This window comes from Phocoena sinus, chromosome 2 (genome assembly GCF_008692025.1).
Source record: "Phocoena sinus isolate mPhoSin1 chromosome 2, mPhoSin1.pri, whole genome shotgun sequence".
In the NCBI taxonomy this organism is placed as follows: Eukaryota; Metazoa; Chordata; class Mammalia; order Artiodactyla; family Phocoenidae; genus Phocoena; species Phocoena sinus.
In genome coordinates this window covers 11,048,015-11,074,025 of record NC_045764.1, presented here as the reverse complement: position 1 = coordinate 11,074,025, position 26,011 = coordinate 11,048,015, and the positions used below count along the sequence as shown (strand labels likewise).

General features: G+C 43.1%; 1 protein-coding gene across 7 annotated transcripts in view; it reads right to left on the bottom strand.

Annotated features, from left to right (window-relative positions):
- The window catches only part of PRTFDC1 (phosphoribosyl transferase domain containing 1), a 93,664-nt gene that overhangs the window by 3,867 nt on the left and 63,786 nt on the right, over positions 1–26,011 (bottom strand). For all 7 annotated transcript variants that reach the window (XM_032623142.1, XM_032623141.1, XM_032623138.1 and 4 more), the window contains 4 exons: positions 14,639–14,704; positions 4,786–4,803; positions 3,361–3,443; positions 2,828–2,874 (listed from right to left, as the gene is read on the bottom strand). In XM_032623142.1, the coding sequence (XP_032479033.1) occupies positions 2,828–2,874; positions 3,361–3,443; positions 4,786–4,803; positions 14,639–14,704 (214 nt within the window). The remainder of the gene's footprint in view (positions 1–2,827; positions 2,875–3,360; positions 3,444–4,785; positions 4,804–14,638; positions 14,705–26,011) is intronic.

Genomic DNA, 26,011 nt, shown 5'->3' with positions numbered 1-26,011 from the left:
CGGAGCAACTAAGCCCATGTGCCACAACTACTGAGCCTGCGATCTAGAGCCCACGAGCCACAACTACTGAGCCCACATGCTGCAACTACTGAAGCCCGCGTGCCTAGAGCCTGTGCTCCACAACAAGAGAAGCCACCGTGATGAGAAGCCTGCACACAGCAACGAAGAGTAGACCCCGCTCACCACAACTAGAGAAAGCCGGCACAGCAACGAAGACCCAACGCAGCCATAAAGAAAAAAAAAGAACTTTGGATCAGGGACTTCCCTGGTGGCGCAGTGGTTAAAAATCTGCCTGCCAATGCAGGGGACACAGGTTCGAGCCCTGGTCTGGGAAGATCCCACATGCCACAGAGCAACTAAGTCTGTGCGCCACAACCACTGAGCCTGTGCTCTAGAGCCCACAAGCCACAACTACTGAAGCCCGTGTCCCTAGAGCCCATGCTCCACAACAAGAGAAGCCACCACAATGAGAAGCCCGCACACTGCAATGAAGACTAGCCCCCGCTCGCTGCAACTAGAGAAACCCCATGTGCAGCAACAAAGACCCAACGCAGCCAGAAATAAATAAATAAAAATTAATTAAAAAAAAAAAAAAAAGAAGAACACTGGATCAGTAGGACAGGAGAACAGCCAGGAATCAGGGTGACCTACCTCTAGCTGGTAAATGGCTGCAGTTCCTACCCTTATATTTGCAGGGCAAGAGTAAAAGCCATGATTGCAACCAGACTGCCTGGGTTCAATACTGACTCTACACTTACAGCTTTGTGACCTTGGCAAACTCTTTAACATGGTTGTGTTCAATTTCCTCATCTGTAAAATGGGCATAGCAATAGCACTTACTTTAGAGGAAGTTGCAAGGATTAAATGTGTTAATCTCTGTGTAGCCCTTAGAACAGAGTCAGGCACATCATAATCTCTTACTATGTCTGTGAGAATCTTTCTGTTTTGTAAATAAATTCATTTGCATCTTTTTTTTTTAGATTCCACATATAAGCGATGTCATATGGTGTTTGTCTTTGTCTGGCTTACTTCACTCAGTATGATGAGCTCTACGTCCATCATGTTGCTGCAAATGGCATTATTTCATTCTTTTTTATGGCTGAGTAATATTCCATTGTACGTATGTACCACATCTTCTTTATCCATTCATCTGTCGATGGACATTTAGGTTGCTTCCATGTCTTGGCTGTTGTAAATAGTGCTGCAGGTATATTTTCAAATTATTGAAATATTTTGAAATTATTTCAAAATATTTTCAAATTATAGTTTTCTCTGGATGTATGCCCAAGAGCGGGATTGCAGGATCATATGGTAACTCAAACTCACAGACATAGAAAACAAACTTATAGTTACCAAAAGGGAAAGGGGAGGGGAGAAATGAATTAGGAGGTTGGGATTAACAGATACACACTACTATATATAAAAGAGAGACCCAACAAGGACCTACTGTATAGCACAGGGAACTATACTCAATACTTCATAATAACCCCTATAAGGAAAAAGAATCTAAAAAAGAATACACACACACACACACACACACACACACACACACACATATATGTATAACTGAATCACTGTGCTGTACACCTGAAACTAAGACATTGTAAATCAACTATACTTCAATTTTTAAAAATTAAAAAAATAAATCTCTTACTACTGTTAGCTGCTGTTATTTTATTAATGCTGCTGCTGTGACTGACACAAGACATCTGTAACTAGTTGGATATGTCTGAAGTGCATGTCTTTCAACTTCAGTTGAAATCTTCTCTATACAGTATCTTACGTTATTTCCTTAGAAGATTTCTGTTTATTAACCTTGTTGGACCTTAACTATATCCAGATTACATTCCCCAAGCCAATATCTGGACAGGGACATGCTATTGGGTCTATCTGGCCAGAACCGACATTGTCTAGATTTAATACACCCCGCCTAGGAATGAAACTTGTTTTTAGAATAAAGAATCGCTGGTTCGGTGTCACTGGCACATCACCCATCCATAGTGTGCTTCTCGTGCTTCTGTTTGTTCAGCTTGCTGATGAGAACTGCAGCCAAATTATCCCAGAGGCTTGAGTGCAAATGTAAGTCATAAAACTCAAGCTGAAGTCTGCCTATGCAAGTGAAAAAAATATCGCCTCTAGTGTTAGAATAATAAATAATCAAGCAGCTTGTTTATCCTCTCTGGCATTAGAACTATTCGTATCCTGGGGAGGAGGGAGGAAAGTGCCTTAGATGAGCAAAGTCCTTCGGAACATGTGTCTGAACTCAAGTGTGAAGATGGTATCTAGAGATATTTGCTCTGTTAAGTCTCTGTGTTATTATACTTGTGTTTGCAGGTGGTGGAGCGGTGTCTCCTATTTCCTCTTCTGCGCTAAAATTCAGGCTTGCTGAAGGTCAGCGCTGTGCGTTGTCCGCTCACAGCTCCTGGAGACAGTAGAACACCTCTCAACCTTCCCAGTGCCTCTCTGTGTCCAACTGGTGAGGACAGAGGCCAAGGCAGGAACCCTGTGCGTCCAAGTCAGCCCAGGAGGGGGTCACGTCTCCCTCTACCCCCTGAAACCAATTTAACTGAGTTCTTAGGAGTGAAGGTACTATGGAAAACCTAAAAATAAAAACTGTGTACACAACACAGTTCCTGGGAAAGATGCAAATTAGAAAATGAAAACCTTCGGTTGTAGAGGGTTCTATTGCTGGGGAGACCACAGACCATTTATGGGACCATCAAATCTTTATAGCTTCCGTTTCACAAGAATGCCAACAACGAGGAAACCAAAGATTCTGAAATACAAAACACCACCAGCAGCCAACAAAAACCCAAAAAACACTTACAGTCAGGTCTAAAGCCATCACTTCTAGGTGTTCTCTTCACCAACAAACTACCATTAAAAGAGAAAAAAAAAAAGCTTTAGTGATCCAGATGAAATATTTGTCAATTGCAAATAGAACTGAACATCATTACAATATATATTTGAAACGTGCATTTTTTTCCCTCGGGTACATGGGGCATTAGCACAGCCCTCGAATTCCCTCCTGCGGCACCTCATCAGTGAGATTCTGGATAAAAGGAAGGGAGAGGGGCGCAGGCACTGGGGCTCTGCCAGCTGCTCCTGGAAACAACTAACAGAGGGCATCGGAAAGAGGGGCTCAGAGGCACAGCAAAGCATGTCCTCTTCCCTTTCCTCTCTCTCAGGCTAGCGGTCAAATGGGCTGTTTGTTCAGTATGGTCAAACCACAACACTCCAGGGCAAAGGGTCAGTGGTTTGGAATTGACTGCACTCATTGGAAACAGCTTCCTGTGTTAGCATCCCTCTCGTGCTGGTCTGGAAAGACAGAAACAGCGATGATGTGAACGTGGCACTCACCTGGCTACCTTAATCCTGTTGGGCTTGTATTTCTCTATGCTACCGAGCAATGCTTTCATGGTCCTCCCGGTTCCGACAACATCCTTTGCAAAGAGGACAGACAAATTCAACCAAATGCCTTTGGGCTGCATTAAAAGGCATTTCATCCAGACAGATGATTCTAGTCCTTATTAATAATGCATCATAATTAGAACTGCCATCAAATTAGAGTAAAAGTAGGAGGCAGAGCCGGTTATATTTTTTAGACAGGTGCTTCTTTCTGGAAGCTGGGTTTGGCGGGGGGATATATTGGTGACTATTTCCTCCTAGAATCCTTGAGCTGTGTTGAAAGGCTAAGTTCAGCCTCTGGAAAGCACGTGGGGCTCTTTATTGAGTCCCTTTGGATTCGTGCAGGCGCATTCAAGGACTAAATTTGGCCCTGAGGTTATGTCACAGAACACAGGACGCATGAATTTTCATGGACTTGGGATGTACATCTGAATACGCCGAATGGATAAACGCCTCCCCCCTTGCTCTCCTCACTTAATAGGAGATTCTATGGCTGGGAAGTGAGATGTGTCTGGACAGCAGCTGGTGACAGCCTGTGAGTTCTGAGGGTGCGAGGCTGCCGTGAGCGGAGGCTCATCCCCGCTGATGAGCCGCTGCATAATTAGGAGTAGAATGGCAGCCGGAATGGATTGTCCGTGGGGCAGAAATCAGCTGTCAGGAGCTGATTATCAAAACAACAGGTCTGAATTTAGCCAGGGATGGGCAATGCGTTTGGCTAGAGGGTCTACTTCATGGGTTACATCTGAGGCAGAACTGCAGATACATGTGGCACACTCAGGCAATTGTAACCAAAGCTTGAAAACAGCTTCCCTGAATTTTTGCCAGCTGATAAGACAGGCCTGCTGGGCTCCAGGACCCGTTCTTTCTTTCTTCTTTTTATTTTTTAAACAGAAAAACAAATTAAATTAAATTATAGATTTCCCCTGGATAGCAAATTTTTAGATTAATTCTATTTACGATTTGGATGCCAAAGGGAGAATTATTCCAAGTCATTAGAGGACATTAGCAAGAACACTGAATTAAGGGTGAAGAGAATTCTAACCTTGGTTTTACTATTAAAAAATTTTGGTTCTGTGGGCTCATTTTCTCTTCTGTGAAAATGTCTGATTCACAAATAGGTATAAGAACCAGTTTAGACATGGGTGGCATTAGATATAAAACTGGATAAAGTACCATGCAACTCTTATTGCAAAGCTTCCATTCTCAGTTATTTCAAGCCAGTGATTCCAGTTGATTCCTATTCTGTAAATTTGAAGAACCCTCAACACAGTGGGAATTCAATAAATCCTTGGCCAGTCTGATAACAGGTTCTATATTTCGAAACTCACCACTGGATTCTTTCAGCTTCCAAGTATGGATAAAGAAAAGTCAGCTTACCTCGACAATGAGGACATTCTGAAATAAAAAAACAAGGCAACACAAAAAACACAGCTATTTAGAATATGAGGCAAATCTGGCTCGTAAGATAAACACACAGTTTGCTGAGAGTTAGAATTTCACAATCAGCTTAGCTGGTCCTCTGCCGTCCATCTAACCCAAATGTTTGGAGGTAATCTAGGCTTCCAGATTCATTTTTTTTTTTTGCAGTACGCGGGCCTCTCACTGTTGTGGCCTCTCCCGTTGCGGAGCACAGGCTCTAGACGCGCAGGCTCAGCGGCCATGGCTCACGGGCCCAGCTGCTCCGCGGCATGTGGGAATCTTCCCAGACCGAGGCACGAACCCGTGTTCCCTGCATCGGCAGGCAAACTCTCAACCACTGCGCCACCAGGGAAGCCCCCAGATTCATTTTAACAGTCTTTCTGGAATTACTGAGTGCTGCAATATTGGTGTCTGTACAGGTACAGTCTTTTTATTCATTAAATCCATTAAATAATCTTAATTTTATCATTAAAATATAAGATTATTTTGTCGTTTTTAAAATAGGTCATGCCCACGGTATCCCCCGCGGATCACACTGACAGAGAAGTCCCCTTGGTATACTTAACGCATTTGCTATATTCTTAACCATCAACCCATCACAACTAGTTAGGGTGTGCATTTTTAGTTTGATTGAGGCTTATCAACGATGCCTATTAACCAACCGGAATACTGGGAGAATACTTGGTTAATTTAATGTCCTGGTTCACAATTTCTTTTTGTTTCAATCTTATAATGAAAACGCTGTTTAAACTGTTAGTCTGCATTCTTGCCTCATTAAATAAAGTGCACTGCACGTAATTAAATCTGTTTTTTTGAAAGCTCAGAGCCTTGCAAAACAAGAGTCATCCTTGAAGTGTATAGTGGTGGCTGGGAAGTGGGATTTGTATAGGCACAAATCCAGAGATATAGTGTCAAAATTAATTAAATACATTTAAAAAATCAAGGTAATGCATACACATGATGAAAATCAAATAGAAAAGTCTAAAGATTTTCTAGATGTTGATGCGTTTCTAACTGTTAACAGTATTTAAAAATGCTTACATATTTTATATTAAAGTTATCATGACATTGTACATTACGCATGGCCTAAGTATTAGCACCTCTAACAAAAATGGCAATAATTTATTTCTTTTTTCATTTTTTCCATTTGATCGAGATATAATTGACATACTCCACTATGTTAGTTTAAGGTGTACAGCACGGTGGTTTGACTTAGATATACTGTGAAATGATTACTGCAACAAATTTAGTCAGCAGCCATCCTCTCACGTAGATACGATACAAACAAAAAGCAAAAGAAGCAAAACCATCTTTTCTTTGTGATGAGGAGTCTTAGGGTTTACTCTTTTAATAACTTTTACATATATCGCTCAGTAGTGTTAACTAGAGTTACCATGCTGTATGCTACATCTCTAGACTTATCTGACTTACAGCTGGAAGTTCGTGCTTTTTGACCGGCTTCCCCGGGCCCACACCCTGCCTCTGGTAACCACAGATCTGACCTTTCTTCCTGTGAGTTTGGCTTCTGTTTTGTTTTATTCTGTTTTAGATTCCACATATAGGTAAGATGACACAGTATTTGTTTTTCTCTGTCCAACCTATTTCACTTAGCGTAACGTCTTCAAGGTCCATCCATGTTGTTGAAAACGGCAGGATTTCCTTCGTTTTTTTTTTAATGGCTTAGTAACATTCCACTGTATATGTATACCACACTTCTTTATTCAACAATAATTTCTTTTTTAAAAATCAATTATTATTATTTTAAAATTATTTATTTTTGGCTGCATTGGGTCTTCGTTGCTGCGCGCGGGCTTTCTCTAGTTGTGGCGAGCAGGGGCTACTCTTCATTGCCGTGCGCGGGCCTCTCATTGCGGTGGCTTCTCTTGTTGCGGAGCACGGGCTCTAGGTGCACGGGCTTCAGTAGTTGTGGCACGTGGACTCATGTAGTGTGGCTTGTGGGCTCTAGAGCGCAGGCTCAGTAGTTGTGGCGTATGGGCTTAGTTGCTCCACAGCATGGGGGATCTTCCCGGACTAGGGCTCGAACCCGTGTCCCCTGCATTGGCAGGTGGATTCTTAACCACTGCACCACCAGGGAAGCCCCTCGACAATAATTTCTTAATATCATATAAACCTAGTACATATTTAAATTTTCCCAGTTGTCCTTCAGATGGCTTTTGTTGTAGTCGGTTTGTCTCATCTAAGACCGTGCACTGGATCTTTAATCTCTTTTCATTTAGAATAGTCTGTAACAATACAAAGGACTTTCTGAGTTCTGCAGAGTACTAAAAAAGTAAAATTATTTAGCAGGCTCCTAAATGATGGGCATGGGAATACGAGTATAGAAAAACCGCCTGCTCTTGAAAGGGAACTATGCAGAAAACTGGAGTTCTTTAGTGAGTTCTACAGAGCAGTCATTGCATATATATTTATTTTCCTGTAGAGAACATCAACAGTGTTTTCAAACTCTTTCATTAGTGGTATATGGATTGACTCCTGGATTTTTAGTGGCCTGCCCGTTGTGTGAAAAGCTCACCTCCAAATACAGCAATGCTTTTAGTACCTTTGGAAGATTGGCTCTGCCTTGAAAACCCTCCTTGAGTAGAGAGACAGTGACTACCCCAACTTTGGAAGCATTTTCAGTATTGTCCAAGAGAACTAATCTCTTTATACTTTAATGGACCAAGATTAGCTCCACAAGCTAAGAGACAACGACTAACTCATCTTTATATGATCAGCATGTAACATGGAGACTGGTATGTAGTCGGGGCTCAGAAAACTGCCCGTGGAACAAATCAACAATTCCGACCTTCTTTCTTTCTCTAGTTCATTATACTTTTGACACATCCCCTCCATTTTTCTCCTTAAAGATGTATAATCCCTCCTTAACTGAGCTATTATTAATGTCTATTGCTTTTAATTTTCCTTTAAGAAATCTTCTAAAATCCCTATTTTCTTGACTGGGCAACCCTGGGGATTTTCCAGAACGTACTGTGCCTCCCTTAAACACTTCCAATCTGCTAACTCCAATCACTGAATCTGAGATGTTCACCAGCCCCCATCTTAGTCATCTCATCACACCGAGCTCACTTCCTCCCAGAAAGCCAGTAAAATCTGTAGCTTGGGAACCTCAGGCAAAAATCCTATGGGGACTCTCCAGAGTGTGTCCTTTCTTTGCTATTGCATGATCCTGATCGAAGCTGATCCCGTCGGGTTTCCTAAAGAAAAAGAAAGGAGGGAAGGAAGAGAAGAAGGAAAGAAAGAAGGAAAGAGTTATGCAAATCTAAATGGTTTTCTTAAATAGGTTATTCCTTTCAGTCTTTCAAAATGCAAAATGATCAGCACACCACGGTCTAATCGGCAGCGATGTATTTTTGCGGCTGTGGTCACACCCAGCAGAGGGATGATGGCAGGAATGATGGGGAGCTGAGCGTGGATGCTGAGTGTGCGCACGAGGGTGAACGTAAACCCCATGGAGAAAGGCATGCAGTCCAGCGTTTCACTTTATGTGATAATTCACAGAATTGCCAGAATCATCAGTCGGTGGGCATTTCCGTTACTGTTCTCAGCCTAGTCAGATGCAATTTAAAAGGAATGATTTAAACAGTTAAGGCAGCCAAGGAGGAAACGTTGGCAGCTTCCGATGCCTCACTCTGGCGTTTGGTTAGAAACTTATTCGGGGTGGGGTGGCACGTCTCCTGAAATCTTGCACTTAACCTACACATCTGTGTTTTTCCATTGCTGGAGTTGCGCCTGTTTCCATGCGTCTGGTTTTATTCCACCCTTTCAGAGATTTCTCTCGAACGTGAACAAAATCGTCTTGCTTTGATGGATACACACATTTTATGAAGTGCCAGGATTAAATCAACTTTGAAAAAAATCAGCCAGCGAGCACAGTGTGCAGACAGCTTAAACACACCAAGTGAAATGCTTTTAATGCTGTGAGCTGAAGGGGCCACTGAACTGAATCATTGAGGGCTCCCTGTATTCAACTGCCGTGACCTACTTAGAACCATGACGCAGCCAGCCTTTCTTGGGAGTTTTCTTCCTTTTGCTTTAAAAAAAAGAAGGGAGGGAGGGAGGGAGGGAGGAAAGAAGGAAGGGAGGGAGGGAGGGAGGAGGGAAGGAGGGAGGGAGGGAGGAGGGAAGGAGGGAGGGAGGGAGGAGGGAAGGAGGGAGAAGGAAAGGAAGGGAGGGAGGAAGGAAGGGAGGGAGGAAGGGAGGGAGGGAGGGAAGGAGGGAGGGAGGAAAGAAGGAAGGAAGGAAGGAAGGAGAGAGAAAGGAAGGAAGGGAGGGAGGGAGGGAGGGAGGGAGGAAGGAAGGAAGAAGAGGTAATAAAAGAAGCCAAGAAACAGAAGGGAGCACAGGGGCTGTCTAGAATCTCCCTTTCCTAAACATTTTGTTTTTTTTTTTCTTGCGGTACACGGGCCTCTCCCTGTTGTGGCCTCTCCCGTTGCGGAGCACAGGCTCCGGACGCGCAGGCTCAGCGGCCATGGCTCACGGGCCCAGCTGCTCCGCGGCATGTGGGATCCTCCCGGACCGGGGCACGAACCCGTGTCCCCTGCATCGGCAGGCAGACTCTCAACCACTGACCCACCAGGGAAGCCCTCCCTTTCCTAAACATTTTAACTTGCACATCTATAGAGGACTTAAGAAGTTACATAGTACAGTTACGGGGTTTACAATGCATGGAAAATTATACAGGTGATTTTCCCATGTTTTTAAAAGTCCTTCTATAAACAAATTTGATTTTAAAAAATCCTTTCTAACCCTCCCTCTTTTAGGAATCACTGAGCTCCTTCCTGCGCCTTTGGAGAGGGCTATTCCTTCTGTTTCACCCCCTACTTCGTTCCTGTAGTTCAAGTGCTCCAATCAGTCAATCAATCAAGTGAACAATCAAGTGGTCTCCTAACTGGTTTCTCTACCTGGAGTCTCTCCCTTCTTTCAGTTAATTCCACCTTCCCGTCAGGTGCATTTTCCCCAAAACACAGCTTCATGATGTCACCACGGCCCAGCAACTTTTGCGGCTCTTCGCTTTTCCGAGCAAGTTACACTAGTTATTCAACATATTCTATAAACCAAATTCAGTCGACATTTTCAGTTTTTCAAATTATCGTTTTCCTATTTTTGACTCATTTCCTTCAGTCACACTGGGCCACTCCTGTCCTCTGGCTCCGCTATTCCCTCCCCTTCCTCCCTCTTTCCACATGCTAATCTCTCTCCCTCTTCGGTGCTATTCCTAGACGTTCTGGTCCCAAGTAAAACCTCACCCTCTTCTCTCTAAGAGGATTATAGTCCTAAGGAATCATTCCTTCTTTGGATTTCTTTAAGCTCAAGGAAACAGTCTTGTGTGGAAAGAACCCCTAAAGTTCTTCTCTGGGTACCGAGCATTAAAAAAAAGAAGGCCTGAATAAGTTCATGGCAGACTAATAATATAATGATAAGTATAACTTCAGTGTAAATTTGTTGACTGAGAAATTGTGATTACTCTATGAGAAGGGATAAGTTAGCTGATGGCTTGTAACAACACTTGCAACGCAGATATTCACCCAAAGCATCTTCCATCCCAGGCAGATACTTATTGCAGTTTCAGACTTTCTTCTACCACCATTAACAAAAGGACCCACTCACTGTTGGGTGCCTTTTCCTTTTAAGTTTTTTTCCCAGCTGGTGTACATTCTGCATGATGGAAACACTCTGAAGGGCCTCTGAATTTTTTTTTTTTTCTTTTTCTTTTTTCAGCCACTCTGCCTGGCCTGCAGGATCTTAATTCCCCGACCAGGGATCCAACCCGCGCCCCCTGCATGGGAAGCACGGAGTCTTAACCATTGGACCACCAGGGAAATCCCTGAAATTTATTTTTAAAGTTCTCTCAAACTCTTAATGGATAGCCTTTTCTGAAAGGCTGAAGAAGGGATGAGCAGAGCAGGCCATATGAATGCCTTTATCCTTTTAAGGAAAAGGAAATTCCAAAGGTTAAGTGAAATTTTTTTCATTCTCCACTCTCAGGTGTGTAGCACTCACCAACTCCGTCTAGCCTGGACTCCCGTGGAACACTGAAGCCCTTCTGCTTCTACAGAGAGAACGTCCCCTCACTCGACATCACTCATCCAGTTCCCAACCAAACCAGCTGGTTCATCGTCCTTCCGTGTGACCAGGTGGGCTTCTATTTACCCTTTCCTTCTGCCATGTCCGCCCGTTCCCAAACTTAACTGAAGAGGTCTTTCTGATTTCTATCTAAGAGAAAGAGGAGCCTGCACTCACTCGATCACCAAATACTTATTCCGACCTGTTGCAGACTAGGTACGATGCACAATGCTGGGATAGAATGGTCCCTGCCGCCATCACACTGACATCCTGGTGGGGGAAATGGGCAAATAAAATAAATAAGCCCCAAATAAACACCGGAAATTATGGAAAAGGCTTCAGTGGAAACAGGGTGGGTATAGAGACTTAATGGAGAATGTGGGGCGGGGGGACGGCTAGAGGGGAAGAGCTTGTGCTCATTTCAGACCGAGAGTCGGGGAAGGCCTCCCTTACACGGGAGCCTTTAGGCTGAAATCTGACGGAGAGGAGGAAAGTGGATTCCAGGTGGAGGCCACGGCTTGTCCGAGGTCTTGGCAGGAAGGAGCTTAGCCAGCGTGCTTACTGCACTGCGAGGTGGAGGTGATCGCTGTACCATGATGCTGGGAGGGAGACAGGGCCAGATCACGCGGGTCTTTGAGGCTGTGATAAGGAGGTCGGACTGTAATCTCAGAGCACTGGGTTGCCAGGTAAAATACAGAACATCCAGATACATCTGAATTTCAGATAAAGAACAACTTTTTAGTTTACGTGTGTTCCAAATATTGCATGGGACATACTTATGCTGAAAATTTATTCATTGCTTATTTGAAATTCAGATTTAACTTGGCATCCTGTTTTTGCTTTGTTTTTTTTTTTTTTTTTTACTAAGTCTGACAACCCTAATTGACAGGCTGCTGAAAGGTTTTCAGTAGGCAAGTGATGTGATCCAATTTGTATTTTAAGAAGATCCCTTTGACTGCTTCTTGGAGAATGGTTTGCAGGGTGGCATAGTTAAGTGAAGGTAAGTTCAGGGAGACTGGTTAGGTTTTCACAGCAGCTCAGAAGAGGGACAGAGCTAGTCTCGCCCTAGAGACTAGTCTTCTCAAACTTTAATGTGGATAGGAATCATGTCTGGTATCTTGTTAAAATGAAGATTTAATTCAGTATATCTGGGGTGGGATCTGAGATACTACATTTCTTTTTTTTTTTTTTTTTTGTGGTATGCGGGCCTTTCACTGCTGTGGCCTCTCCCGCTGCGGAGCACAGGCTCCGGACGCGCAGGCTCGGTGGCCATGGCCCACGGGCCCAGCCGCTCCACGGCATGCGGGATCTTCCCGGACCGGGGCACGAACCCGCGTCTCCTGCATCGGCAGGCGGATTCTCAACCACTGTGCCACCAGGGAAGCCCGAGATACTACATTTCTAATAAGCCTCCAGGTGGCGCTGACCTTGCTGGTTTCTAGACCAAGGGTCAGCAAACTATGGCCCATTGGCCAAATCTGGCCTGCCGCCTGTTTTTGTAAATAAAGTTTTATTGAAACGCAGCCATGTCCATTGGTTTCCATTTCACCTATGGCAGCTTTCTGCTTTCATGCTATGATGGCAGAGTGAAGTCGATGAACAGAAGACTATATGGGCCACAAAACCGAAAAATATTTACTATTTGGCCCTTACCTGGAAAGTTTATCTGATGCCTGCCCTAGACCACACTTTGAGTAGCAAGGTCTACATTTGGATGGTTACCATGGAGATGGAGAGACATAGGCAGATTCAAGATATATTTGAAAGCACAGAGTGTGGTCTACATTGGTTCATTAAACACTCCCTTCTGACATGAGCCTAGGGACCCTGAGCTGCATGTCGAGACAGCTGAGAACCTGGTTATCAATGGTGATTCATCTTGAAAACATTTACCCAAGAAGCCCAAGGTGTTCTACTCAGCACACCTCTGAATGTATATAGAAATGCGTCTATGCACACACGGAGAGTGGAAAGACACCACATAACAGCACCTGGTAACCTGGACGAATCAATTGTCATGCTAGCAAAAAACTGAAGCCCACTCCTGTTCGGACTTACTGCTGGCTGGTTTCCATTTTTCCTACCTCAACTTCCATGATCTCTACTTTCTCATCATGGGGGTGGTCTTTGCAGTAATTGTAGGTGAGGAAACTGAGGCACAGCCTTGTTACCTCCTCTGCTCACTCCACCCCCAGTAAGAAACGACCCTTTCCTCAATCTCCTCTCTCTCTCTTTTAAAAAAATTATAACCTTTATCCTATGTCTTAAAGGAAGGGAATATCCAGTGCTCACTTAAGAGGGAAAATCACTTTAAAAACAAAATAGAAGATGATTTTAGAAGGCAGGAGAGAAAGACTACACTTTTTCTGTGCACAGTTTTTCTTGGCATTCCTTTGGGATTCTTAGAGTTGCCACATTGACATCTTCCATGGTAAATGCACAAGGTACGATAATTCTCTTGTGTAATAAACTTACAAGGCAGTGTCATACAACAAAGTACTAAAATGACTTATCATTTAAAGACCACTCCAGGGTTGTTAGAAGTTATGAATTTCTGGAAATTGCTTTGAGTATTTTATCTTTCTAGGATAAAATACTCAAGTATCAAATAATATTTTATGCACTGATGTAGTAACAGTAAATGGTGGCCATGTGATACATACATTATTAACACCAACAAGTTAATTCCAATTTCTGCGGGGCACAATTTCGTACTAGATAGCAATTTAACACTCAGATGCTATGCTATCTTCCGAGGAGAGGGAAGTAAGCGGCTCTGTAGTTTGTCCTTGTGGCTCTGCAGTGTTCCTAGTGTCATTATACCTTTTTTTAAAATTAAATGTGGCTGCTCTTTCTTTCCCCATGTGGGCATTGCAAAACAATAACAACCGCAAATATGAGAGATTAAGCTTGTATAATAGACTGATCCGTTTTACTTAGAAAGCTGAAGTTGCTCAGGGATAATGAATACAAGATACGTCAGCAGAGGTGAACAAAAACAAATTCCGTGTCGCTTTCATTCACGGCAAAACTTGCATTTCTGATCACATTTGCACAAAGACCATCTGCTTGATGAAACAACTCTTCCTTCCCAAATGCGTGGATTTATGTCAGAATCCAAACAGTTTTTCACTTTATCATTAAGCACTGGCAGATCTGGAACTCCAAATTAACATCGGAGGTGTCTGCCTCATCATCTCCTGGGCTACATTCTTTTTAATGGGGGGAAAAAAGGCAAAGTGCTGAAAGATGAAAAAAATCTCCAGATATCCTTTTTTTATTCCCTGCCTAAATTTTAAACATTTCAACAAACCTGTTTTAATGTCTTACTGAAGTGCTTAGGTGCTGAGGCACAGACGAGAGGAGAAAAGCAGACAGACAAAGGAAAAGTCTTCCCTTTCAGAAGGTACCTGAAAGGGTGAGTAGGAAAAGAAAGGGAAAGAGAAGAAGGAATGCTAAGGGGTTTGGAATGTGAGGTTGTCTGAAACAAAATGCAAGGAAGCTTGGAGACGAAAGATTCGGTTCGCATCAGGTCTTGGAAGCATGATAGAAGGAGTGTTTTATAAAAGAAGAAATCATTAAAAGGATTCACACATCCATTTGCATGAATTAGCAAACCTGGGAGAGTGCCTAAAATGGACTACAGTGCTGACCTGAAATGAAGGTCACTGATTTCCCCGCAACCTCAATGCCTCAGTGTACACAGAGCATAGTTACACGAACGAACCTTTCCAGCCAGTGTTGAGAGATCATCACCTCCAATTATCTGCATCTCGCCCATGGACTGGTCATTCTAAAAGAAAAAGGGGAGACAACATTTTACTGTACAAGAAAACCTTTAAAGCACGTTTCCCTGTCTACCCGGCCAGTGGCGAGACTGCGCCTTACAGATATAGCACAAATAGCTGGTACAGATTCATGGTTGCCTATGGTTACTAAGAGCCACTCTCCTGCCACTGTGCTTGAGACAAAGCACTCTAATGGCTGGCGGGCGAGTCTGCGTGGAGAGGGCATGGAAGGAGTAGAGAGAGGACAAGCAAACCTAATTTTGGGACAAAAAAACCATGGAAGGTGCCTGAACCTATTCTGAGACAGATGGAACTGGAGGAGACAGTCATGCTCCTGGACTTCCCTGGGGTGAGGGGGTGGCTACGGGAGCCCCAGGAGGGGCCTAGCATTTGTCAGCTGTGCCAACGGGCCTCAGTTACAGCCCTGCAGTGGGGAACAATTAGACCGGCTCCCAGAGACGTTAGAGACCCCCTCTACTCCCTACCAGTGCTGGTCCAATCCCTCATCTGGTGTTGAGGGCAGTTCTAACAGGCCAAGGCTCAAGAACTATTACAGTCAGACCTTCAGACGTGGATGATGAAGCCTTAGGAACTTCCTGCAGTACCAGGAATATGAGACCCAGAACCCCATTCAGAAGACGTTATCACAGTACCTTGTACTAACGTATAATGGAAAAGAATCTGAAAAAGAATATATATATCTGAATCACTGCTGTACACCAGAAACTAACACAACATTGTAAATCAACTATACTACAATTAAAAAAAAAAGACTTTTCACTCAAATCCTATTAGGGGTTATGAGCATTCCTTTTCACAATATTTATACACAGGACATTATCCTGTCCCAATTAAACCTCACACACACACACACAGACACACACACACACACACACACACACACACACACACACAATGAACAAAATATGGATTGTTCCTTAGTATAAATATCACAATAGAATAACATGGGGGCAGAACGGGAAACAGAGAGCAGGCACCTTGTTTTCTGGCCTCCTTGCAAAGAGGTATTAAAGGAACCAAAGCAGATATCCTACAGGCAACTGGTTTCACGACCAAGCAAGACTGCTGTGATGTTGCAGCCCCTTCATCCAAACAATAACCTAAGTGAGAAGACACCAATAGAGGGACCAGACGTACACTGTGCTGAACCAGGAAACATCTCCGGTTACTGCTGCGGACAGCTGTTGCTTTGGCTAGTTCACTGCTTTTCTCCCTTATTCTGGCAAGAAGGTCCTGCTTCTTTCCCAGAAGAGTTCATTCCATTTGGATCAGGTGGAGCCAGGCCTTACCTGTATAAATCAGCTATGCCCGAAGCTATAACCAACCCTGAACTTTCCAGCTACTTAAGCCAATTCATTCCCTTAAAGAAATTTTCCCTTGGGTTGGTTTGAATTGGATTCTGTCACTTGCAGCTGAGAGTCTAGACCTAGAGTTACTTTGTCATAGCACTGGTCATCCGGAAAGGGAAAAAAAAAAGCCAACCAACCAATATAACAGTTTTACCAAAGAAGCAGCCTTTTATTTTTTTACCTTACTGCTCAAGAGAAAAAAAAAAACAAAGACCTTAAAACGTTCTTACTTCCACTTTGAAAGCATTCATTCCTTACTGCAAAGGAATGGAGACAATGGTTGAAGTGGCCCATAAGTTAGATAAAACTAATAATTTTCTTCTTATGGGAACTGATCTGAAAAGGAGAAAATCAAAGGCTAACCAGAATTCGCTGATCTTTCCTGTTTTTGTCCAGGCGTCTGTAATCATATTCACACGCAGTCATGTCAGCAGGTTGAGAACTTGTCAAAAATGTCAAAGGAGAAAATTTTCTTGTCACTTCTAGAGGTGCTGAGATAAGAGGAGTTAATATAGGGAGAATTTCTGTGTATTAGACTCACACATGGTAATAGCAGCAAGAAAAGTAAAATTTCAGTGTCTCCAGAGGACTGAGGTATGCAGAATTGGATGGAACAACTAAACCACAAAGTTTGATGTAAAAAAATGAGACTTATACTCTGCTAGATCAGAGTAAATTTCACAATAATTCTACTATTATCATCTCTATTCAGAAACAAAAACACAACACATCAAAAAGCTGAATACAATGCTCTAAGTCACACATTTAGTGTGTTTTCAAGCAAGTCTTATTTCAGAAGGCGTCGCTTAGTCCAAGCTTATAACATATTTTTAATATTAGATTTGCCCTTAATTCATCTGGAATTTATATCTTCCAAGTGTGTATATGGTCAATTGTCCTAATACCATTTATTGAATTGTTTATTTTTTTCCCTACTGGTTTGAAATGTCATTTTTATCATATCCTTCATTCTAATATGCAAGGATCAATTTCTATATACTTCTGTTTCATTAACCAAAAATGTCTATTTCAGCATCAAAACCATACTGTTAAATTATTATAGCTTTTTAGTATGTTTTAGTGTCTGGTAGAGCAAGTCCCAATTTTTTGTTCTTCTAAAAAATTGTCTTGGCTACTTTTGCACATTTATTCTCCTATCTGGTGGGTTGTTAAGAAGATCAAATGAATTAATACACACAGAACATTTAGAACAGAGCCTGGCATATGGTAAGCACTCAGTAGATGCTAGCTGTGACTGATTTCTTCCCTTTCCTCCCTCCCTCCCTCCCTTTCTTTCTTCCTTCCCTCCCTCCCTGGAAACAATCACCCCTCAATCCTCCCTAGTACACTGGAGTCTGGAGCTCCCTGGTTTAATGACTCTGGAAAATATGTCTGGGATGGAGAAGGGCAATTAGAGGTCCAACTTCTCCATTCATATGCTTCCCATTGCCTTGCTGCATCCAGATCATTCCTCACTCTACCTTCTAAGAACCTGGTGACAAACTAGTAAGCCTTTCAGGAATCCTGTGGCCTGATGACTCCTCTCTACTCTTTGAAATCAGCCTCCATAGACATTTAGATTTTCAGTTTCTCTATTTTGCTGAGTCAATGCCCTTCCTTAATCAGTTTTATCACCTAAAAAACAACACTGACATCTCTTGCCCACTGAGGTCTTCTCCCTTTCCTCTCGTCCTTGTGGGTATATATATATCTTGTTTATTTCTTTACTGTCGTTTCGCTGGGGTTTCAGGAAAAAAAGGAGTTAACTGAATGCACTCAATTCACTGTGTTTAACCATAACATTTTTCTAGTGGTTCAAAAACATCCTTATATTCCTAGGATTGATTTTTTTTTTTTTTTTTTTTTTTTTACACCACTGGTTTTGATTTGAAACTATTTTCTTTGGGATTGTTCATCTCATCTTCGTAAGTAAGAATGACCTACAATTTTCCTTTCTTTTGCTACCTTTGTGGATTTTTAAACCCAGTTATACAAGCCTCATATGAGTTGGGTGATTCTTTGTCTTTTTTTCTATATGCTAGAAAGGTCTGTATATGGGTAAATGTATCTATTTTGCTAAGGTTCAGTAGAGCTCAGAATAGGTATTATTTAATCCCCAATTTACAAACAAGGAACTAGACGCAGCAAAAGTCTGAGTAACTTGCCCAAAGAGGTACTACTAGTAAGTGAGGGAATCCAGTTCAATTCTAGAATTGCCTGAATTGACATTATTCTTGTGTTAATCACCCCCACCCCCCCCCACCCCCCGGTCCTCCACAATATTCCTAGAAGGTAGAAGTAATAGTACATCTCTGAGAGTAACATGGAGAAGAAATTGGGTCCTGGTTATACTAATGTAGTAAAATATATAAGCTGAAATGGCTAGGAGAAATCTACATCTTGAAAGAAATATTGGTAGCTGTTGTGTGGATTTATTTAAACAGCAAAGGAAGTCTCTGACGTATAGTTCAGGCATCCTCAGAAAGAAATATATTGGAAATTTCTAGTTTAGGTGACCTGATCTCCAGGTGCAAAAAAGAGCTCAGCAGGTATGGTGACTACTCAAACAAGAGAATGTGGACTGTTTAGATAATGTTTAGGAAAAAACATAACCGAGGAAGAATAAATATCCTGAATTCCTTTTGAGGAACCGGAAGGGGAAAAGTAAAGAAAACAAATAAACAAAAGAACCACTCTCTCAGCCATTCATTTCCAAAGTCAGAGCAACTTGCTTCATTCAGAATCTATACACGCAAAGGCTTTCTCAACATGCTCCGCCCCCACAGATGCCTTAACTTCGCTTTTTCCCTCTTCTTTTCAGCCTCATCCTCCCTCTCAGCTCTTCTCCAGTGCTCAGTAAGGTCGTCAGTACTATTTCAAATGGATAGAGAGGCAAACCCCAAACCAAAACAGTTCATTATAAGAAGCTTTAATGATGAAACCGGAGAGCTTCTAATGAAAATGTTGCAAACTGTTGAAAAAATTTTCAAAAACTCTAACATTGATACCAAGTCAGATAACAAGGACAGGTGAATCAGTTCCAGTGTTTTCTTTTTAACCAGCTGTTGATGTAGGGTGTGGGTCCCCGAGTCCTTTAAGCGGCCTGGGGTCAAAGTAGAGGTCACAGGGCAGTCAGAGCTGGTGGCTTGTGTGCCTGTCCCTTGCTTCACCCAGAGCAGCTCCTCTTATCTCTGTTATATTAACTGGGTTCAAGGTAAGATGATGGCGGCCAAAATGTTTGAAAACCCTCATGTCAATATTTTCTTCCTTTGAAATGGACTTGCCTTCTTTTCAGTTCTTGTTCATTTAAATATCCATTTGTTTCTGGGATCATTTTTGTTTAGAAACTCATTCTTACAACCTATGTGGGTGAATTGTGAGAAAGGAACATGGTGACTGGTGAACAGGCAGCCGGTGTCCCCAGGTCCCCTGGGGACCAGACTTCCTGGGTTCCACTCCCAGCCCCACCTTCTCTTAGTTGTATGACCTTGAGGAAGCTACTTAACCTCTCAGTGCTCCACTGTCCCTGTCTATAAAAAGAGTATGTCAATAGTTCCCACCTCCTAGGATTACTGGGAGGAGTAAATGAATTAATACGAATTCAGCACTTAGAAAAGTGCCTGGCGTGTAATAAGCAGTTCCTAAAGTAAGCCTTGTCTTCTCATCATCTACTTTTAGTCTAAGAAACTTGCACATCTACCTGAGTTTCCTAACATTGACTTTGTGACGATTCTTTGTTCAGTTCACTGAGCACACGACTGCTATGTGAATGCCTCGTGCTCTGAGGTTAGGGTTTCTGAGGCTGACAGCCACCCATGAGGCATGTGGTTAAGAAGGACTCATGGGGCTTCCCTGGTGGCGCAGTGGTTGGGAGTCCGCCTGCCGATGCAGGGGACACGGGTTCGTATCCCGATCCGGGAAGATCCCACATGCCGCGGAGCGGCTGGGCCCGTGAGCCATGGCCACTGAGCCTGCGCGTCCGGAGCCTGTGCTCCGCAACGGGAGAGGCCACAACAGTGAGAGGCCCATATACCGCAAAAAAAAAAAAAAAAAAGAAGGACTCATGGCCTTCTGTTGCCACTTTGCATCATGGCTACAGTCTTGATTAAAAACAAGCTCAGTTGTATGGTCCTTTGGGGTTTCTCAGTGACCTCTCCCCAGTTCCCAAGCTGTGATGTCTGAATCTTTAAAGTAGACCATTTCATGGGTATAATAAGCATCATTCCACTCTGCTGTTTTCATCTTTCTCCTCAACAGACAGAAGCCACCTGGAAATGATGCTCAGATCCACTTTTGTCTTTATCAGCTCTTGTCTGTACTCTGCTGGAGCCATTTATAGTCAGTAAAGAGTTAACCTTGAAATTGCTTTACAAGATGGCAGCGGCAGATCTGTAGTAGAACATGAGAATGGGGCTTCCCTGGTGACGCAGATGTTGAGAGTCCGCCTGCCGATGCAGGGGACGTGAGTTCGTGCCCTGGTCCGGGAAGATCCCACATGCCGCGGAGCGGCTGGGCCCGTGAGCCATGGCTGCTGAGCCTGCGTGTCCGGAGCCTGTGCTCCACAATGGGAGAGGCCACAGCGGTGAGAGGCCCGTGTACCGCAAAAAAAAAAAAAAAAAAAAAAAAGAGAGAATGGATGGCTGGTTTCCTGAAAACTTTCCCGGGCCTGGCTCCATTTTTGCCTTGGGGATCATGAGATACCCCAATTCTTTCCTTTAATCCACCATCTCAGCTTAAGGTAATTTAAAATAGACTTACACTACTTGTCAATAACAGAACCTTGACTAAGGTTTCACACCAACTTACAGGAGAAGTCAATATTTGCAAATTATGATAAATATCATTAGGGACAACTTAGTGGTGACACATCATCACTCTTCACTGAGGGACACTCATCACTGTGCTGCATGAGACCCTAGACTTCCCGGCACACAACGTACTGCTTCCTCCTCCATGTCTTAGCTCGTGGTTGCTCCTGTCACACCTCCCCATCTTTCTTCACAGGACTAATTCCTACTCTTCCTTCAAGACTCAGTTCAGGCGTCATCTCTTCTAGGAAGCTTTCCAGGAGTTCCCTGGACGTGATGTGTCCCCATAACGCTCTATGCATATCTGCATGTCAATAGAGCACGTCCAACGGGAATTTTCTGTGAATGCAGCAATTGCCAATGGCATGAGAACTTTAAACAGCTTTATCTGCATCCTAACTGCACCCCCAGTGGCTGGCACACTGTGGCATCCGGTGTTTGCTGAGCTACACTGAAGCATCTGCGTACATGTGTTTGCTATAGTTTTAATACTTCTTCCTCTACCCATGGGAGACACTAAGTGCTCCCAGGCAGCACCTGGTTTCTCTTGCTTTAAGCTCTTTCTGCAGCTGTCCAGGAGACGGAAGGAGCTTACTGCCCAACAGAGACAGAGAAAAACTATAAACAAACACATATGAGAAAATATCTGTAAAGCTCAACTGAAAGGGGCACAAATGAAACTGACTTGAGTAACTTGCAAGATGGGAAGACGGAAAGAATACAGAACCTCCTCTGTGATGTCTGAATGATTCCCACCCAAACTATGTTTCTTTCTTTTTATTACTAGTGTTTTATTATCTCAGTTATCAAAGAGCCTTCTCAGTACTTTGAAAAATCTAAATGTGAAAATCCATGTGAATTCTGAACATGAAAATTATGAAAATATGAATTAGTAGGGTATGTTAATATCAGTCTTTCATTTCATGATTAGTAAAGGATACGTTTTAAAGCCAAACTAGCATTTTAACCCAGAAAAAAATATGTGTATGTTAGCACGTGCACTTTAGGCCATTTGAAAGAACACACACGTTTTGTGTTTCCCGAATGTGGTGTGTAACTTCGCAAGCAGGATGAGACTTTATTCAAGGACAAAATGGCCTTCTGTGTAATGACAATGATTTATTGCTCCATTGTGATTGGTATTCCACACCACCCAGTCTCTAAGAGGAGTACTGGTTAGCTCAGAGTGATCCCCACCCAACAGAGAAAAGCTCTTTTCTTTATGAGAAATAAAGCAATCTTGGGTCAGAAGAAGCGACCACAATGATGAGAAGCTATAGGCTGGTAGGAATAATAAAGAGTCACCAAGAAAAAGGAAAAAGGGAGTAGAAGGAAGAAAATGGACCTTTACTTCAATTTATTTATAAAAGACCCCAGGAAAGAGGAAACTCAGTTTAAAAACAGATTCGGTGACTTTGCTTTACATGGACTCTGAAACCTTGAAGCAGGATATCCTTCTGTTTTAAACCTCGGTATGGATTTGTTGTTTTGGTTTAAATTATGTTTTTAAATTATGAGTCAGAAAGAAAAACAAGCTGAAACCTTGACACAACTCAATGACCCCAAAGGACTTCAGTAAAATCTATGTTTTCAAATGTGGATGACCATATCCCAGTGGTGACTATTTCTTTTTTTTTTTTTTTTTGCGGTACGCGGGCCTCTCCCTGCTGTGGCCTCTCCCGTTGCGGAGCACAGGTTCCGGACGCGCAGGCTCAGCAGCCATGGCTCACGGGCCCAGCCGCTCCGCGGCATGTGGGATCTTCCCGGACCGGGGCACGAACCCGCATCCCCTGCATCGGCAGGCGGACTCCCAACCACTGCACCACCAGGGAAGCCCGGTGACTATTTCTTGAAAGGTCATTTTCTCCACACAATTTTTTTTCCCCTAGATAACCCAGGGAAGATTCATAATTATAACTTTTAAAAAAAGAACCAAATGGAAATTATTTTTCAACAGTAAAGAAATCTTAAGCCAGCTCTCACAGACCTGTTTTAAGATTGCCAGGGGATGGGACGGTGGACAGGAAGGGCCAAGGGAGAGGACTGGTGGCACATCCTGCGCCAGGGAGACCTCCAAAACACACACTGCTTTCTGGCATTAGACTGGATCTGCCTTTGCTCCCACCCAATTGTACTCTGGGTCCAAAGGGTTCTGCTTCCTCGTGTGACTTCTCAGCTCAAGGTATTTCTGCGGTTGCCCATGCCTGCAGAATGAAGTCTCATTTTGTCATCGCGATGGGCCGGGCCATCCTTAGAGCCAGGCAACAGAGGTCTTGCACATCACAAATACCAAAACACAAAGACATTTGCTTTTTTCTTTTTGGTCTTAAAAGGAAGCTTTGGGGGAAAATTCTGGAATAGTTTGAGCTAATGAGAATTATGCAATAGGGACGTGTGTGCTGAACTGGGCTTTTCCTCCCACCCCTGACCCTCACAGGGCCAAATCTGTGGTGGGGCAGGTGGTGGTGGCCTCCCTTGGGAAGCCGGACAAAGAGGCACTGGTCTATTTTCCAGGTGGCCCTAAATCACCCAAAGCAGGTGCCTCAGAGGCTGGACTCTCCAGATAACTGTGTTCCCTCCCGCCTCTCTGCTCAGGAAGTAGGGTCTCAGAGGCATCTGAGTTGGAAAAGAGAGGCATGAAGAATCTCGCTGCCCCAACTCCCTGGAAAGCTTAACCCGGCCAGTCCCATGAGGGGTTCAGGCAGACTCGGTCACCATCCAGGAGCTGGTCCTGGGCCCAGCTGGTGCCCCACCCTGCCTAGCAAGTACACGGCTCTGCTCGAGCTTGTAGGTTGCAGGGGTGAGCGCCGCTCCTGCAGCCTCCAGCTCAGGTGATCTGGCTAGAAACGTGAGCCTGGCCACGGACAAGGCTGTAAAGTTTCAGAACCTTACCTATTTAGGTATATGCTATGGGAATCTCCATTTGTTCGCTTGCCCTGGGCCTCATACACAGTAGGGGCAAGACGAACTTTGAGAACCATTCACCGAGTGCCAGGTGCTACGCTAGGCCCATTGCTTACATGACTCTTAACGAAGTCCTACGAGGTGTGATCCAGCCATTGCGCTACTTGGTACTTACCTGCGGAATTGAACACTTCGGGGCATACAAAAACCTGCACCCTGGCCACTGTGGAAAACAGAATCACCATATGATCCAGCAATCCCACTCCTGGGCATATATCCAGAGGAAACTATAATTCAAAAAGATACATGCACCCCTATGTTCATAGCAGCAATATTCACAATAGCCAAGACATGGAAACAACCTAAATGTCCATTGACAGAGGAATGGATAAAGAAGATCGACAAACACACACACACACACACACACACACACACACACACACACACACACAAAATGGAATACTACTCAGCCATAAAAAAGAGTGAAATAATGCCACCTGCAGCAACATGGATGCAACTAGAGATTATGATATTAAGTGAAGTAAGTTAGAGAAAGACAAATATTATATGATATCACTTACATGCAGAATCTAAAATACAACACAAATGAACCTATCTATGAAACAGAAACAGAATCAAGGACAGAGAATAGACTGGTGGTTGCCAAGGGGTTGGGGGAGGTATGGAGTGGGAGAATGGGGTTTGCAGATGTAAGCCTTTATATATGGAATGGATAAACAACAAGGACCTACTGTACAGCACAGAGAACTACAGTCAATATCCTATGATAAACCATAATGGAAGAGAATATTTTTAAAAAGACTGTATATATATGTATAACTGAATCACTTTGCTGTACAGCAGAAATTAATGTGACATGGTAAATCAACTAGACTCCAATAAAAAATATTAAAACTGAAAAAAAAAGAATTAAGGAAAAACTTGCACCTGGATGTTTAGAGCAGTTTTATTCACAACTGCCAAACAGCAACTGAGATATCCTTCAGTGGGTGAAGAGATAAACAGACTGTGATACATCCAGACAATGGAATATTATTCAGCACTAAAAAGAAATGAGCTATCAAGCCATGAAAAGAAGCTTAAATGCATATTACTAAGTGAAAGAAGCCAATCTGACAAGGGTATGTATTGTATGATTCCAACTAAACGACTTTCTGAAAAAGGTGAAACTACGGAGACAGTAAAAAGAGTGGAAGTTGCCAGGGATTCAGGAGGAGGAAGAGATGAAAAGGCAGAGCACATTTTTTAGGTGATTTTTAGGGTTGTGAAAATACTCTATGATACCATAGTGATGGATACATATTATTACACATTTATCTAAACCCATTAGAATGTACAACACCAAGAGTGAACCCGGTGAGAGCTGCCATTTCTTCTCCTCTGGGTCCGTTTTTGAGTGACAAACTTTCACAAGTGTGGTCCTTGTCATCAAGGTGGTAAAGACCAGTGCCCATCACTGATCTGGTAGTAGTTTTGACAGGTGAAGAAATCAGCCTGGCTGGTGTCATACGCGGTCTTCACCATGGTCTTCACCACGTGCCAAGCTTGTGGAATCTTGGTTCCCAGGCTGGAGGTTGGGCCCGAGCTCCTGCGGTGGGAGCTCCGAGTCCAAACTGCTGGACTAACAGAGAACGTCAGACCCCAGGGAATATCAATCAGAGTGAGGCCTCCTGGAGGTCCTCATATCAGCACCAAGACCCAGCTCTATCCAACTGTCTGCAAACTCCAGTGCTGCACGTCTCAGGCCAAACAACCAGTAAGACAGGACAACAGCACCACCCGTTAAAAAAAAAAAAAAGAAAGAAACAACAAAAAAATACGTTACAGATGAAGGAGCAAGGTAAAAACCTACAAGACCAAATAAATGAAGACAAAATAGGTAACCTACCTGAAAAAGAATTCAGAATAATGATAGTAAAGATGATAAAAAATCTCGGAAACAGAATGAAGAAAATACAAGACACATTTAACAAGGATCTAGAAGAACTAAAGAGCAAACAAACAGTGATGATCAACATAATTAGTGAAATTAAAACTACTCTAGAAGGAATCAATAACAGAATAACTGAGGCAGAAGAATGCGTAAGCGAGCTGGAAGATAAAATGATGGAAATAACTACCAGGGAGCAGAATAAAGAAAAAAGAATGAAAAGAATTGAGGACAGTCTCAGAGACCTCTGGAGCAACATTAAATGCACTAACACTGGAA